General features: G+C 40.3%; 1 protein-coding gene across 1 annotated transcript; it reads left to right on the top strand.

Annotated features, from left to right (window-relative positions):
- The first annotated feature begins 577 nt into the window (after positions 1 to 577).
- On the top strand, positions 578 to 17,919 carry LOC138428069 (plasminogen activator inhibitor 2-like). The gene is made up of 8 exons (XM_069568298.1): positions 578 to 693; positions 4,915 to 5,094; positions 9,235 to 9,354; positions 11,099 to 11,227; positions 11,873 to 11,990; positions 15,108 to 15,250; positions 15,931 to 16,095; positions 16,720 to 17,919. Exons 2-8 carry the CDS (start codon positions 4,924 to 4,926, stop codon positions 17,122 to 17,124), a joined length of 1,251 nt encoding a protein of 416 aa, XP_069424399.1. The 5' UTR covers positions 578 to 693; positions 4,915 to 4,923; the 3' UTR covers positions 17,125 to 17,919.
- The last annotated feature ends 210 nt before the right edge of the window (positions 17,920 to 18,129 follow it).

Below are 18,129 nucleotides of genomic sequence, written 5' to 3'. Positions count from 1 at the left end.
AACATCACAAATTCCAATTAACACTTTAAAATAATTTACCCACTTAAAAGTTAAAATACACAGTGGATTTTCACTGTTTAGTTAAAGATAAAATTTATGTTCTATAAAAGGGCAAATGAAACATTCTTTGGGTGTGGTTTGTGACAGGAGATTAGGGTGGAACCCAGAATTATTTCAGAAATTATAGCTTGAGAAAATGTAAGAGGGTTTAAAATAGAGAATTTATAAGGAAGAAAAGTGGTTTGTTTGTTTTTTTCTGTTCCCAAAGAATTGCTTGGGGGCTGTCTAGATTCAAAAGACAAAGGATTCCATTACTTTTAAGTATTGCAAAATGTCAAAAGATAGAAGAGATGTTGTAGAATTTCTTACTAGGAGAGCAAGTTATAGCAGGGACTGTTGAAACTAGGGCTGACAGATTTTAGCTAATTTTAACAGGCATGTATAGGTATTGCCAAATTCTCAAGTTTCTGAATGATGTCATCTTTCCAACAAATTTCTTAAATGATGTCTTAGCAAACAAGCATTTCTATTCTAATGAGGTCTGAGTAAAATGTTGAATCACTCAAAGGATACAGATAGAGAGAGAAAAAAATGCCATGTGGGAGGGGCAGAGCTTTATAAAACCAGTCATTGCCATGTCTGAACTCTAACAACACTCAGAAGACCGTTTCCTGTCAGGCAGAGAAGAACCAGGTATTTCAGTCATTTCTTTATCTCTATCTATGAAATAGGGTTTTATTTTGCATACTGGTATTATTAATATAATGAAAATTAAACTGTGGGATGTTTTCAGAGGATGAGTAAAAAGTTAATGGTGTTTTCTTGTTTAGTTGCTTGTTTGAGAATATTTTGGTTCAAGATTTGAATTAAATTAACTTAGACCTGATCTTAAATCTCAGAGACCAGCAAATGCCTATGTAGCATTCATCAAACCAAAATGTACATTCTGGTTGTGATGTCAGTTTTACCAAACAGCTCAGAATGTGTGTATTCTTTACTAGTTAGTATTTGGCACTGAATTTAATGAAAATAGCCAGACCAATTAAAAAGGATTATTTTAGTAACTGAAAGTAATTTATAAATTGTGTATAAATATGATAAAGACAAAAAGAGGACTCAGTTTTCATCTTAACCAGAAATTAAGCAAAATCTGGGTGCTTCAATTCAATACCAGAATACACTCACTGAATTTAGTTTGATAATTGGTCAGTTTAGTGAAAGAGAAAGAACAGCCCAGTTGCTGGATTGGACTGAAGTAATAGTTCAATAAATAATTTAATATCCCATAAACAAATAACTTCATTATGAACAGAATCTAATACAGAAAAGGGTTTTAATTTTGTGAGGGCAAAAGTTGGTAATTTGGAATAGGAAATTTCCTTGAAGTATTGTTTTTTCTGTGTCATTAATTTTTCTGGTCAATTTCAAAATATTTACACTGTGTTACTGCAAAAAAAATTCATATAAAATGCTAGAGCAAACTCAAATCTCACGTTCAGTGCCAGTGAGCAGAAGGACTGTGGTTGTGGGTCTGAGCTCTTTGTCATCTGTGCCAAGTTTCAGCGGCACGTTTGTCAACTTGTGCTGCAGGAACTGACATGAACATCACAGAGAGCAGCCCCACATATGCTTTTCATCCATTTGTTCCTCTAAAGATGATATTAAATGTTAGTTAGGAGCATAATATCTAGAAATTGTTGAAGTTGTGTAGCTCACTCTAGTGCTAAGAAATCCACAACAGGTGTTTCCTGTTCTGAGAGGTTCTGATGTCACTCAGTGACTTCCATTTTACATGGTCTTAGGCAGATTCCCATTTAAATGCAGGGTGGATGTGTGGTAGAGTCAGAAGACACATACACACACACACACACACACATATTATATATATATATATATATATGGAGAATCCCAGGGACAGAGGGGCCTGGTGGGCTGCCATCTATGGGGTCGCACAGAGGCAGACACGACTGAAGCAACTTAGCAGCAGCAGTAGCAGCATATGAAATATATTCACAGATTTCTACAAATATAAACTTCTCAAACCTTATTTTAAACATCTGTAGGAACAGCCCTAGAGCTGGGATCAGAAGCTAGTCTAGGCTTTGAAACTAGCTGTGCTATGGACATCATATTCTCACTGGTATAACAGGAATTACTAGCTTTATCAGACAAGTAATTATACAAGTTAAATAAAACAGTAAGGCTGAAGGAATTCGGTAACTGTGATATAGACACAACACATTATTTTTTATGTTAAATGCAGTTAATTGCACCTATCTTTAAATGTTTAAAAATAAACTTTAAATGTTTTTAAAACAAATAAATACATCTGGGGTGATTTAATTTTGTCCTTACTCATTTTTTAATTAAAAAAAATAGTTACAGTCAACTGAAATTCTAACTTGGTATTAAAAGCCCTTACTGTCTTGACACTTAAATTTTGTTAGTGTCAAAGTGACTGACTATTCAGGTCATTATAAAGAATTGGGTATAAGAGGGGCCAACATTAATTAATTAATTAATTGATCTCACGGTGCAGACTGTGAGATCTTAGTTCACTGACCAAGGATTGAGCTCATGCCCTCAGCAATGAAAGTTCAGAGTCTTAGCCACTGCACCACAGGGAATTCCCAGGCTTAAGCTTATTTTTCTAGCTCTGATTCTTTATTTTTTCATACACGATAGAGTAATATTTATGCTATTAATTCTCTGTCTGTGAAATGTTTTTGAGACAATTTGCAAAAAAAGATCTATCCAGGAATAATTCATTATAAAGATGATTTAAAATGTAGAAGGAAGAGGAAACAAATTTCTGTCACCTAGGTTAATCTGATCTCAGTGATGAAGCAAGCAAAAAAGAAACTGACTTTTAATAACCTTAATAAACCTTCTAGAAGTATCAAAAACTGGCTTCCTTCCTCTTTTTATTTCCTTTTTCTAGCATTTCTCAAATCAGTAGCTGGGTGAAACTCTTACACATAGTAATTAAACTTCAGCAGGTAAAGTTTAAGTGACATTGGATAGAGTGGGTTTCTGAAGCTTGAATCCCTGCACCATTACATACAAACTCTGTGAACTTTTATAAGTTACTTAACCTCTCTGGGCATCAGGATGTAACCTCTATGTACCTCACGCTGATCCTGTGAATATCAAATATTAAAGGAGACGAGAAGACATGAGAGAGTTTCAGGGACAAATTTTATTGAATTTACTATTTTGTCTTGATAAAATACAATTGGGTGCTAACTCACACGAGAAATTTTGATACAAATGGCAATCACTTTCTTCACAAGAAATGTTCATGAACCAAATGTTCACATAAGACACCCATGGACTAGGGAGCCAGGAGCCTGGAGACCCTCCTGAGGGAGCCCACGGCTATAGAGCATCTCCTACAGGGCCGCTCCCAGCGGCTCTGCAGCCACCGTCCCCAGAAGGCTTCCTGTGGAGTGATGAGTGTCAGCGTCACTTGGTATATTTATAGATTTGGGTAAGTACAGGGTGTGTTTGAAGCCATTATGAAAACATAAGATACAATCTGTTGGCTAGAACCAGCAGGTACCCACCCACACCCAGGTGTGTCCAAGCATTTGACTGCATGTGAGTCTTAGGTCATGGAAATGTATCTGTCATTTATCTTCAGATGGTGGATGGTGTGTGTGTGTGTGTGTGTGTGTGTGTGTGTGAGTTCCATATATCCAGGACCACCCTCACAGGGGGACCTGGTGCTGACTCCCCTGCTAGGGGTGGTGGAAGGAGGGGGCCTTTCCAGCACTCCCAGTAACAAACTGCTCAGCACAGAGGAATTTTGGAAGAAGGACTGTGGTGTGAGTGGAGGGGGCCCAGGAATGGGAGATAAGGTGATGTGAAATGCCCACTCTTGAAAGTTGAGTCTAGGTCATTTCTAGAAAGGAGTTTGACCATCTCCACTGGGGCCAACAAGAGTATGAGTGCACGTGGCATGCATTTAAATATGTGTGCATTTAAATATGTGTGCATTTGCCTCTAGTGTGCACGATGGTGATGGTTTAGTCACTAAGTCGTGTCCACAGACTCTTGTGACCCTGTGGACTGTAGCCTACTAGGCTTCTCTGTCCATGAGATTTCCCAGGCAAGAACGCTGGAGTGCGTTGCTATTTCCTTCTCCAGGGGATCTTCCCAACCTGGGCATCAAATCTGAGTTTCCTGCATTGCAGATGGTATTCTGCATTTCAGGTGGATTCTTTACTGACTGAGCCACCAGGGAAGGCCCTCATGTGTGTATCTGTGTGTCTGTATGTGTGATGTGTGTTTGTAGGTACAACACTAAGGTTGAGGGTATGACCCTGGAGGTACCCACCCACCTTCAATATCCAGGCCTGTCCCTTACAGTTGAGTGACATGGGTCACTTTTCTGATGCTCTCTGGGCAGTAGCTTTTTCCTTTGTAAGCACAAGAATAGCAGTGCCTTTCTCACAGGGCTTGTGTAAGGATTACCTGGTTAGTACAGGTGAAATGTTGAACACAGCATCTGTTGTACAGTTAAGAATTCAATCAGGGCTATTTATTGTTGTTGCTGTTATTATCATTATTATGAGGTGGAGGGTCACCACGCATCACAGGACTGTTCTCTGTATCTCAGAATCAGCTGTATAATTTGCAGGATCCAGTGCAAAAGGGAAATGCAGGCAGGACCCTTTGTATAAAATCATTAAGGAATTGCCGGGTTGTGACAGCAGCTCATTGCACCGAGAGTGGAACATTTTGTGGCTGCACAGGTCCCAGGGTCACAATGCTTCTGACCCTATTCAGTGAAGGGAGAATAGAGAGGGAACCCCTGCCCTGTGCAGGGTACAGCCTGTACTATACTGCTGACATCCCTCAAAATGTTGACTCATCTGTTAGAGCTGTTGCTTTTCCTCATTTTCTTTCCAGATTGAGACAATGGAAGAACTTAATGTGGCAAATACAATCTTTGCCCTCAATTTCTTCAAGCACCTGGCAAATACAGGCGCCAACACCCAGAATATCTTCTTCTGTCCCTGGAGCGTCTCTTCCACCATGGCCATGGTCTACCTGGGCGCCCGGGGAAATACTGCAGACCAGATAGCCCAGGTAAGTTTCTGTTCAGGTTCCCAATTGGGACTGAAGGATTCCTGAACTGAATTACAGAACTGATCTGATTATATGCTTGTGGTATCTGGACTAAAACAAAGTCAGTGGCTTGTGGAATCTTAGTTCCTCCACAAGGGATTGAACCAGTGGCCTCAGCAATCATCACAAACCATTACAGCACATGTTACTTAGATTCAAATCTATAAAAGAGCCAAACCACAAAAACCCTCAATGGTTGATATAGCAGGAGGATTATCAGAGTTTCCTGCAATGTTAGAAATAGTTAACAGTGACCAGATCTGACATCTGATAATGTTTATATTTTTCAGAGGATTTGTGTGCTTTATCTCTTATGGGTTTTAAGACAAGTGTCACTGACGGATGAGCAGTGGGACTGAAACACCTTTCCCAGGGGTTCCTCTGGTTTCTGCTCTGTCATCTCAGGCTCCTTCCATTTATGTAAAGAATTCCTCTTAGTGGTTTTGAGAGTTCTACGAAGAGGAAATAAAAAATTTAAAAAAAAAACTGTCCCAGAGCTCAGTCTCTGCACTCTGGAGGAGGCACAGAGAGCACCATGACTTCAGAGGGCCTCAGCCAACATTCTCCACCCCGTGAGCTCATGTCAACAAAATGGGGCTGACGGGATGGCCAGTCCTCAACGTCAAGGTGGTCAGGGGTGAGACAGCACTGTGGGGGATTTCTGTCAGGGCCACTGGCCTCCTTCCTTGGTGAATGGACACCAGGTCAGTCGGGAGACCCTTTCATTGAGTCTGGGACTGTGGAAACATGTTGAACTAGTTTGCCTGTACACAGCAATCAACCTATGGGATGAATGCAGCGCTATTAAAATTCACATGATCCTTCATGTCAATGTAGGGCAAAAGCCACTACAATATTCTTAAGTAATTAGCCTTCAAGTAAAATAATTAATTAAAAATAATTCATGGGATCCTGTCTTCCCTGGGTCCGTGACCAGACAAGGTAATTATACCATTAAAATTCTTTCCTAGTCCTGTTTATATAGACATTAGCACTGAATGCTATGAGTACAAGCTCTGGTTTCCCACAAGCAGGGATGCTGCTTTCAGTCACACCAGAATGCTGCTGGCTACTATTGAGTTTCTCGTAAGAATCGCACCCAAGTGTGTGAATACAGATAGATGGATACAGTCGTCCAGGTACATGATGACCCATTTAAAGCAGGACTTGTTTGGAGTGGCTCACACAGAGTGTTAGCCAGTCTCACCGCAGGAGGAAAAAGGATGTGAGCTTTGCTCTCTGTGTTTGTGGCAGTTTAAACATGAAGACTTAAGACAAAGCCCCATTGCTCAACTCTCTGATACCAGCCAGATTTTGTAAAACACCTTCCCCTTTATTTTCTTTGCCTTGAAAAAAAAAGAAAGGCAGTGAACTCCATTAAAAACTTTAGAAAACATCAAGGACTTCATTTTTTATTTTTATTTAGTTTTTGGGCATGCTGTGAGGCATGTGGAATGTTAGTTCCCTGCCCAGGGCTCGAACCCATGCCCCCTGCATTGGAAGCATGGAGTCTGAACCACTGGACCACCAGGGAAATCTTTTACAAAGTGCTCTAGGTGCTAAAAGTAAAAACCTTGATTTTGATACCAGAGGAAAAGTAACTTATTGGTCACTCAGGTACAACACAGTTTTTCTGTGTTTGGAAAGTATTTTCTGTACATGGGACAAGGATTTTATATGCAGTAGTTTTCTTGTAACTCTGCTACATGGGAAGAAGGTGAAAGCCTGGACTTTGGGGACAGACCTGCCTGTCTTTGGTTGATGGCTTTGCTACTTACTAGGTGTGTAAATGAAGACATTTAAATGCTCTGAGCCTCAGCTTTCTTTTTTTTTTTCTTTTATTTTTTAAGAACAGCTTTGCTGATTTATAATTCACATTTCATAAAATTCACCCATTTAAAGTTTATTCAGTAGTTCTTAGTATATTCACAAGAATTGTACAGCCATCATCACAATCTAATTTTAGAATATCTTCATCTCCCCTAAAAGAAACTCTGTATGGTCTATGCCTATACCACCCTGGGCCTTCCTGATCTTGGAAGCTAAACAGGGCTGGGCCTGGTTAGTACTTGGATGGAAGACTTTCTGTACCTATGAACTATATTAATTTGATCATACGTAATGTGGATGATTAACCACATATTTTGTACATTGGTTACAGACCTCTCAAATACCATTTGATAACTCAGAAGAGTCTAGTGGCAACTGTCTTATTTTTAAAATGTAAATGAAAATGTGTATTGGGCAAGATGGGTATGAAGATTACAGTTAACTGGAGAGGTACATGGTGGAACTAATTGTTTTCTTAGCTGATACTTACAATGCCCCATCCAGGCATCTGAATGTTTTAGGAATTTATCCACAGAATACAAAATCCTATGAGGTAGGTGCTCTGATTACCATACTCACTTTACAGATGAGAAAATCAGGGCAGGAAGAGGCCACACAAAGTTTGGAACAGGTGTAGTTGGTAACGCTGGAGCAGTTGTAATGGAAAAAAGGATAAATAGAATAAGTATATACCCTCTTACAGAGCACAAACAATGTGAGATTTGCAGGAGTATTTTTACCCAGCTCTTATCTTTAGGATAAGGCCACAGACCGGCCCAGGGCAGGCTACCTCTCTGGGCAGGGTGCCTGCCTCAGCCTGGCTCAGGATCATTTCACATGCCCCACACCTGCAAGGACTCTTGCCGTGACTCAAAAGGGCTTCAGTGCTGCCCAGAGACCCTGACTTATGGGTCAGCTTCCTTAAAAGGTAGGCCAACCAGAGAAGCTCTTAAACAAAATAGTCCCCCTTGTGCAGCGGCAGTCAGAGAGTATTCTGAAAACTGCTTCTTTTCAGAGAGTATTAGGTAGGAACTTATAACATATGATCTGAAGAGCAGAGAAAGATCCCAGAAATCCTAACACCTCTCCTTCCAGCCTAGAAATTCACCATCTGCTGGACAAACTTGCATTCCTTCACTTGGCAGAACCTCCACCATCAACGCATTTACCAATAAGCTCCTCCCTGCCTGGGGCCCTATAGGGCTGGGACCCAAGAGATGCTGGAGGTAGGGATGGGTGGGTGGCAGCAGGGCCAAGCTGAGGAGTCTACAATATTGGAGAGGGGACCTGAGTACCTTCCAGGGTAAGTCTGCACCTGCCAGCTTCACTATTAGCTGGATCTGTCACGTACAACATAAAGAAATTCACATTGGGACTTCCTGGTGGTCCAGTGACTAAGACTTTGTGCTCCCAATGCAAGAGGGCCTGGGTTTGATCCCTGGTCAGGGAACATGTGGAAACGAAAGATCCTGCATGCCTCAGCTAAAGATTCTGTCTGACTCAACGAGGGGCAGCTAAATAAATCCATAAATGAAAATAAATATTTTTAAAAAGAAATTCATATTTTCATCTCACGCCTGCCATCTGCCCCCAACACGGACAGAAGTGGGGGATTTCTTCATGTGTGGAAATGTTTAAATGATCCCTGGTAATACTGAGCAAGCTGTTTTTGTGCTTAAGATAGCTGTGGCTGCTCATTTTTGACAGATTAGAAGGGTATAAAGGGCTCCCCTTGTAGCTAAGTCAGTAAAGAATTTGCCTGAAATGCAGGAGACCCTGGTTCGATCCCTGGGCTGGAAAGATCCTCTGGAGAAGGAAATGGCAACCCACTCCAGTATTCTTGCCTGGAGAATCCCATGGACAGAGGAGCCTGGCAGGCTACAGTCCATGGGGTTACAAGAGTTGGACACAACTTAGTGTCTAAACCGCCACAGAAGGGTATATCATGTAAGGCCACTGAATAGGGAGATGAAAGGTCAGGAGTTAACCTTAATACTTCTTTCAAGGCAAATATGAGTTGGGTGATAATTTAATTAAAATGTTATAAATCATCTCATAATAAAAAAAAATTATTGTCAAAATGGCCGGTATTTGAATTAGTATAAAATAACTCATGCTAATTCCTATGAAGGGAATCTCACTGACTTGTTGTCCAGACACAAAGGCAGGGAACTAGACGCAGGACCACTGAGAGGTACCTGACAACTGTTGGTTTAAAAGCTAAATAATGCAGCAGAAAAATGTACCAAATTTTCTCGAATTCCAATTTAGGTGCTTCAGTTTAACCAAGTTGGAGTCCACAAAGGCACCCCAGTGACCCAACAGAGTCTCACCAGTTGTGATTTCATGCAGCAGATCCAGAGGGACACCTATCCTGATGCTATTTTGCAGGTATCTGACTCATCCGTTCCTAGTTCTTTTGTGTTTCACTTCCAGAAACTTCTTGTTATAAAGTCACAATATTTATGAAGAAACCTAGTACAATGTCCACTTTTCACAGTAGAAAACTAAGACTCACAGTCCTTGAGTGAATGTCTTATGGTCACTCTGATAAGGAAGGGCAGAGCTTGGGTAGAATCCAGGTTTTACGACTTCCAGGTCAAGACTGTTTCTAAATTCTGTCACATCACTCTGCCATTAGTTGGTATGTATAATTTATTCTAAAGCCATCATAGAGACTCCTAGAATACATGTGTGAATGCAGATTCCCAGAGTCAGCGGTGTCAAGTAATTGAGGAATGGAGATGGCCAGGCTTGGTGACTTCAGGAGACGTCTCTGACCTTCACATATCCTTTATCTCCTCTCTATCTATCTATCCAGGGCCTCCCCGATGGCTTAGTGGTAAAGAATCCGCCTGCAATGCGGGAGAAGCAGGACATGTGGGTTCAGTCCCTGGGTGGGAAGATCCCCTGGAGCAGGAAATGGCAATCCACTGCAGTCTTCTTGCTAGAGAAATCCCATGGTCAGAGGAACCTGGTGGGCTACAGTCCAAAGAGTCTCAAAGAGCTGCACACAACCAAGCAACTGAGCATGAGCACACATCTATCTATCTATTGTCGCCATTATGATCATCATCTACTATCAATCAGTATCTATCTGTCTATCTCCTTATCTGCTGATCTATCTTCATCATAATTAGCAACTGAACAATAGCAATCTATCTACCTATTTATCATCATCTACTGTCTATCTAACTATCATCCATTCATCTAATTTATCTCAGGTTAATAATCTTTTCCCAGTAATTCACTTCCATAAACACCAGCCATCCAGCTACATTATAAGAACCTAGAGTAGATGGGCTGCTGTTGGTAAACAACTTCCACTATCACACCCCTGAGTTAGGTCATGGGGAGATATCTCTCATGGTATCTCCTTCCTGGGAACGCTGACACTCCACCTGCCTGTCCTGGTATCTCTTCCTTCCTGGGAACGCTGACGCTCCACCTGCCTGTCCTGGTATCTCTTCCTTCCTGGGAACGCTGATGCTCCACCTGCCTGTCACCCAGGGAATTACAGACTCAAGATGGAGACAGGGCCTCTTCAATATGGCGATTCTGCCAGGTGTGGGTGGACAGCAGGTGGTTCATCTTCAGGGCTCTGACCTCGACTTCACCCAGCCGTTTCTGTGACTAAGCCCTGTGTCTGTCATCGTGCTTGCAAACTTCAGGTTGAGGATTGGAACTCCCCTCGATTTTATGTTTTCTAAACTCCAGATTTTCCATTGCACAGACTACCCCTTAATTATGCCATGGGACTTGTTGAAGTTAAATAAATATTTAAAGAACATTTCTAAGGTAACATTTTAATATAATAAAAATTGCTTAGTGACTTTATAGTTTAGCTAAAGTATCAAAGGAGCCTGACTTTTTCTAGGATCTCAGTTCTGTCACAGTTAAATCCTATCCATAGGCAGAGCAAAATCTGAAACAAGTTAAAAATTGTCTGATAAATTTTAATGTACTACATCCAAATCAACAGTATTTCCTAGGAGTTACCTTCAAAGTGACAAAAAAAATGTATATTTTAATACATCATTTTATTGATATCCTAGAAAAAAAATACTATTGCTTCAGAAATATCGTGTTTAGGAGTCCTGAGTTATATAAAACGAAACCCTCCTCTTCTTTTAAGGCACAAGCTGCCGGGGAAATCCATTCATCCTTCCGTTCTCTCAGCAACGCCATCAACGCGTCCACGGGGGAGTATTTATTGGAAAGTGCCAATAAGCTATTTGGAGAGAAGTCTGCAAGATTCAAGGAAGTGAGTGAAACCTGCGATTTAAATGGCAGGGCCCCAAACTTGCAATTAGGTCACTTTCGAAGCTGTTTTCTCTGATTGATTCCCAGTGGGTCAGAATTCCACTTGGGCTCGCTAAGGCTCCCCGAGTCCATGGGACAAGATACAACGCAGCTATGCTTACGCTCCCTCCGTGGGTGCTTCCTCTTTCTACTGTAAAAATCCCACGTGTAAAGTCACAAGTCAGGAGGTGGGCACAGCTATTCCCAGAATCGCTAACCCCACGCCCAGCCTCCTCTCCTGTACTCTGTTCATAACGCACAGTATGCACGAGAACAAATGCAGTCTGGACTGGATTGGGGCGGGGGGTGGTTAAGAGAGCGCATAATCAGCCCCCCAGCCACCCTGCTACCCGTTCTTCAGGCTCCCCAATCTTAACAGGAAACCTGTAATTTACAATTACACCATGGCTTGTGGGGTATCCAGGAGAAGGGCATGGCAACCCACTCTAGAATTCCTGCCAGGAGAAGTCCATGGACAGACGGAGAGTGGTGGTCCACAGTCCATGGAGTCACAGAGTGGGACCCGACTGAGCGACTAACACTTTCACTTTCACTTGTTGGGTGTATATTCTATGTACCCTTTGTCATCATTGTTTTCACTTTAAAGGAATACATGCAACTCTCCAAGAAATATTACTCTACAGAACCCCAGGCAGTGGACTTCCTAGAATGTGCAGAAGACACCAGAAAAGAGATTAATTCCTGGGTCAAGACCCAAACTAAAGGTAAAACCAAAGAAATAGTTTCTGCTCTTCTTTCCAGGTAGAAAACTGATTTTTTTTTTTTTTAAGTCCTTAAACTTAACCCTTACTCCCAACCTTAGTTATTTTGGCTAATGTAACCTGATACTTGTTGAGCTTTGTGGTGTTTTAAGTGAGAAAAAAAAAATAATAAATAATGGAGGCATCCTAATAGAAGATATATATTCAGTACTTCAATAATCTGGTTTTGGATTATTACCTTAGAATAGAATGTAAGAGGCAGATCTTTTCTAACATAGGAAATTTCAGTATTGAAATAATTGTGACTTTATGTTTACTATGAACAAAAGCAAAGAACAAAGGCACAATTGTCAACTGAGTAATTGGTGTGAGAATATCAGCAATGGAAAAAGGAGAGATCATAAAATTTTAACTCTTTCTTCTATCGCACCATTCAGAGTCAGTATGTTGTCAATTTCTTTCAGTCCCTGCTTTATCTCATTGATCATCTAAGCTATTTCTACCTTGGTTACACATGTCCTCAGTTCTTAACTGACTCATCCAAGATGCCACTATCTGTTAGTGGTACATCTGGGGTTCCCTCTTCTTCTGAGCCTTCGTCTAATTCTGGAATTCTTCAATTTAATGCTCAAAGAGTTTGATAACTTAATGCAGAAAACATATTTTCACTTATCTCCTATGTTGATTTATTTACTTTTAAATACTTTTTTATTTGGCTATGATGGGTCACCGTTGTGGCATGTGAAATATAGTGCCCTCACCAGGGATTGAATCTGGGCCCCTGGCATTGGGAGCATGGAATATTAGCCGCTGGACTACTAGGGAAATCCCTACATCCTATGTTTAAAACATTATTTCAAGCCATAGTATGCTATCCTGCTTTCTTAGCTACCATAATAGAAAAACTTGTATTAAGTTCTGTAGAATTGAAAAAAAGTATTATCGTTTCTCTGAAAATAGTTGACCTACTTCAGTTCTTCATTTCTAGATTTTTAAATTACTGTTTTAAAAGACTGACACACCACTGACAAAAAGAAAGCAGAAAAAGTGAAGATTTAACAGAAATGAAAGTCAAAGTGGATTGCAAAATTAAAGAGACACATGAAAGCTTTGCTTTTTTGAGAACAGCAAGAATTTCTCTTCTTTCTAAGCATTTGTGGTGAATGGCTATAAATCAATCAGTGGAATTGCAAAAATGCCAAATAGTCATTTGGACTGATTTTTATAGTAATTTGAGAAAATATTTCTTTATTCCTTGTTATGATCAAATACTATGTGTCACAAAGTTAAACAGCGTCCCAGCAGATTTCCAAGTGAAGTGAAGTGAAGTTGCTCAGTCTTGTTTGACTCTTTGTGACCCCATGGACTGTAGCCCACCAGCCTCCTTCATCCATGGAATTTTCTAAGCAAGAGTACTGGAGTGGGTTGCCATTTCCAAGTAGTAACCAAGCATCTTTATTGCTAGGGGGTATATTGAATGAAGATATTGAATAACTATACTGAAACTGGTCAGACTACAGTGACCTTTTCGCTTGAGTCCCGTAACTGTCGGTAGAAATGGAAGATGGTGGAATTCTGACTGGCTCTCAAGCACTGTGACCTTGGAAAGGTTATTAATATCTCAGTATAGTGTCCATTTGTGTGGTTGTTCAGTTACTAAGTCTTGTCCGACTCTGCCACCCCATGAATTGCAGGGTGCCAGGCTTCCCTGTCCTTCACTATCTCCTGTAGTTTGCTCAAACTGATGTCCATTGAGCCAGTGATGCCATCTAACCATCTCATCCTCTGTTGCCACCTTCTCCTCTTCCTGTCAATCTTTCCAGCATCAGGGTCTTTTCCAATGAGTCAACTCTTCCCATCAGGTGGCCAAAGTATTGGCATTTCAGTTTCAGCATCAGTCCTTCCAAAGAATATTCAGGGTTGATTTCCTGCTTGTGTAAATTGACACTAATAATACTTCCTTACTAGAGTGGCTGTGAGGTTAAATAAAGTAATGTGGTTGAAATATTGCAGAGCAGGTATTCACTATAAATAGGCTGTTTCTTAAACTAACTTAAAAAAAATTCACACTCAGATATTATTATTTCTGGGAACGTTTTTGGGCTCAATCATTCACTCCCTTCTCTGTGTTGTCACAGTTCTCTGCATTATTCAGCTCTCTTATAGAACTTATTGCACTTTTTTTTCCTAAATGATTTAGAATGTTGCTCCAATATTCTAAGCCTCCCCAGGACAATTCTTCCTTTCTTACTTAATGGAATCTGTGCCATTCCTTATGTAGGTCTAGCACAACTTCCAAAACATTGTTTTTGGGTGAATCAATGAGGCCCATGGGCTGTCTAGACCAGATCTAGAAGAAGCCCTAGTGACTTACTGGGGAAATGCACTATTATATTCCTTGTTAGTGTTAGTCACTAAATTGTGTCCATCTCTTTGCGATCCCATGGACTGCAGCCCACCAGGCTCCTCTGCCCATGAAATTCTCCAGGCAAGAATACTGGAATGGGTTGGCATTCTCTTCTCCAGGGGATCTTCACCACTCAGGAACCAAACTCGGGGCTCCTGCATTGCTGGAATATTCTTTACCATCTGACCACCAGGGAAGCCCATTATATTCCTTGAGTCTCTTTTTCACTCCCATCTGAATGAACTAACTTCATATAACTACAAAACTTTGAGAAAACAGTATAAAAGGAATTTAAAATTTTCTGGGACTTTTCTGGTAGTCCAGGGGTTAAGACTCTGCACTCTCAAAGCAAGGGATGCAGGTTCAATTCCTGGTCAGGGAAATAAAATCCTGCATGCAGCACAGTGTGGCCAAAGGAAATAAATTTTAAAAAGAAACTTTAAAAAAAATTTCCAAGTCTGATAGTAATTCTAAGTCATAATTATATTACTTCTTCATTTTCTCTTGAATTTTGTAAACCTGAAAATTTTGGTCTCAGTTTTACTTATGATTTAAATAAATTAAGAGAAAAATTTGAAAGTGACTATCAGCATCTCTGCAGAGTATGATAAATGTGGATGCTGAGCTTGATGGTGACTCAAAAGACTCAAGAAATCATAATGACTTCATAATTGTTAATCATGAAACCTAAACATATATCATATTTTCTGTAGGCAAAATCCCAAACTTGCTACCTGAAGGTTCTGTTGATGTAGACACCAAGATGGTCCTGGTGAATGCTGTCTACTTCAAAGGAAGGTGGAAGACTCCATTTCAGAAGAAATTAAAGGGACTTTATCCTTTCCGAGTGAACTCGGTATGAAACAATGACAACAAATTGAATTTTCTTAACATAGAGTTTAAGGCCTTTGACAAAATAGAGAAAGAATAATTAGGGACCACTCATTGATACCCATACATGATTTGCTATTAATAGTTATAAGTTATGTACACTAGATAGTTTATTGACTATTTCAGGTTACTGAATAGCACCCAGTAGTTTTCTGAGAGGCCTTATGAGTAGTGGTGAAGATCATGGGCTTTATAATTACACAATCTAGACTCACATTTAGGCTCTACTACTGACCAACTATGATGTTACTTGTGGTTCATGCACTCCATTTTTTTGATTTGTGAAACTAGTATGATAGTTTCCAACCCAAAAGGTTATTATAAAGATTCAGTGAGATTTTGCAGAGTTCTTGACCCCTAGTAGGTACTGAACAAATGTTTTAGTATTATTATAATTATAACTGTCCATCTTATTACTAATGGGTACTATCTTGAAAATAACAAAATAGATCAGAATCACTGTGAGAATATGCAAATAATAAATTTTTATTTTTAAAATATATTTTGACATTTCTAAACAAATTTTTAATTTTTGAAAAACATATTTCTTTAGCATAAAAGCATAACCCATTCTCTTTTATGTCTGATTGTAAATCTTTGACATCTTACTATCAACTTTCATATTTTACTTTTTAATTACTTTAGACTCAGCGCAAATCAGTAGAGATGATGTTCCTGAATGAAAAGCTAAACATTGGATACATAGCAGACCTGAAGGTCCAGATTCTAGAACTCCCATATGCTGGCGATGTCAGTATGTTCCTGCTGCTCCCAGATGGAATTGCTGAATCCTCTACAGGCTTGGAGTTGGTAAGAGTTCCAGCTTCCATTGTTTTAAACTTCTGGGGCCAAACTCACCTTTGCACATGTCTGCTGCTGTTGCTATTTAGTCGCTAAGTCAGGTCCAACATTTTGAGACCCCCTGGACTATAGCCCACCATGCTCCTCTGTCCATGGGATTTCCCAGTCAAGATTACTGAAGTGGGTTGCCATTTCCTTCTCCAGGGGATCTTCCCTATTCAATCCACCTGCGTTGGCAGGTGGATTCTTTATCACTGATCCATCTGTGAAGCCCTTGCATATACCTACAACTCCAGGAGTTGGTGATGGACAGGGAGGCCTGGCGTGCTGCGATTCATGGGGTTGCAAAGAGTCAGACATGACTGAGTGACTGAACTGAATTGAACACCTGAGGAAATGGTGTGCAGTTTGAATACATGAACTGGTTTGAGAGGAACTGTGCCAGCTTTCCCACTGTTGTTCATCAGTCTTAAACACATGTTATACATGCTATCTTCTTGCAAAAGTTTTGCCAACTGTTAAATTTTAATATTACCTAAAATATAGTGAAGTCATTGGTTGTCAACATTAGAGGTTGCTGTCCTTCTCTGCTAAGCATTCATTGTTTTTTTTTTTTATGCTTTGGATTCGTAGCTGGAAAGTGAAATCACCTATGACAAACTCAACAAGTGGCTCAGTGAAGACACCATGGCTGAGGATGACGTGGTGGTGTATATCCCCGAGTTCAAATTAGAAGAGCGTTATGAACTCAAAACCATTCTCACAAGCATGGGCATGGGCGATGCCTTCAGCCAGGGCCGAGCCAATTTCTCAGGCATGTCGGGAAACAATGACCTGTTTCTGTCCGAAGTGTTCCATCAGGCTTCAGTGGAAGTGAACGAGGAGGGCACTGAGGCTGCTGCTGGCACTGGGGCCATCATGACAGGAAGAACAGGCCACGGAGGCCCGCAGTTCGTGGCAGACCATCCTTTCCTCTTCCTTATCATGCACAAGATAACCAAGAGCATCCTCTTTTTGGGCAGATTTGCCTCACCCTAAATCGAAAGTTTCTGTTTCTGCACAGGAATTTGTAAAATGAGTGTGAGCCTCAGGATTTATGCAAGTGCCAAAACTTCTCTGCATGTTTCTGGTTTTCTGAAAAACTTTTATTACACACTACCTAGATAACACAGACATAGCGTGACATCTGTGAATCATAACATTACCCCCCTATCAATCATTTGGCCTCCTAAAATGGGATGATATCTCATTTAGTTCTTTCTAACTCTTGGTTTATTTTATAGCATTAACTTTCACTGTATTATTTATTTTTTTATATACTGTTTTTTTTTATTATGGTCACTGCTTAGTATAGTTGATACATTTACAGAAGCCAGTTATCACTTATTTTTCTTTCTAAGGAAAAATATGTATTTGTGGGCTTCCCTGGTGGCTCAGAGGATGGAGAATTCACCTGCAATGCAGGATACCCAAGTTCGATCCCTGGGTCAGGAAGATCCCCTGGAGAAGGAAATGGCTACCCCCTTCAGTGTTCTTTCCTGGAAAATTCCATTGATGGAGCCTAGCAGGCTACAGTCCATGGGGTTATAATAAGTCAGACATGATTTAGTGACTAAGCGTGCATGCATATGCATTTGTTCTTATAATGAAGGATAAGTAGGTGGCCTTCCATGACCTTTTGTAATAGAAACCTAGAAGAAAGCATTGAACAACAGGGAAGTACATATTGTGTGCATTTCTAAACAAATGTCTAATATTATGTATCATATACACATGGCTGTAACTTATGTAAGGTTGCTAAAATATAGAAAATAAACCTATTTTCACAAACCATTTGCTTGTTTACATTCTACCAGGTCTTTAGGTTATAAGACCTCCTTATCTTGTTTCTCAGAAATCAGTCATCACCGCTCATCTGTGAGACCCAAGCAAACAGAATAAAGGAGCCAAGGGAATAACCAACTGCTTTGCAAGGGGCCCCAGTCTTGGGGGTAGGGTGGAGTTGTGTGAAAAATTGATTAGAACTGCCTTCTCACAGCAGAA

This window comes from Ovis canadensis, chromosome 23, assembly GCF_042477335.2.
Source record: "Ovis canadensis isolate MfBH-ARS-UI-01 breed Bighorn chromosome 23, ARS-UI_OviCan_v2, whole genome shotgun sequence".
Taxonomy (NCBI): domain Eukaryota; kingdom Metazoa; phylum Chordata; class Mammalia; order Artiodactyla; family Bovidae; genus Ovis; species Ovis canadensis.
The sequence above is the reverse complement of the archived record's forward strand: the minus strand, read 5'-3'. Positions and strand labels throughout refer to the sequence as shown.

What these genes read in the sequence shown, in the direction of transcription:
- LOC138428069 (XM_069568298.1), top strand. Translation starts at nt 4,924, where the DNA reads ATGGAAGAACTTAATGTGGCAAATACAATCTTTGCCCTCAATTTCTTC. An exon ending in CTGCAGACCAGATAGCCCAG is followed by an intron (nt 5,095 to 9,234) that starts GTAAGTTTCTGT and finishes ATTCCAATTTAG; the next exon opens with GTGCTTCAGTTTAACCAAGT. An exon ending in ATCCTTTCCGAGTGAACTCG is followed by an intron (nt 15,251 to 15,930) that starts GTATGAAACAAT and finishes TAATTACTTTAG; the next exon opens with ACTCAGCGCAAATCAGTAGA.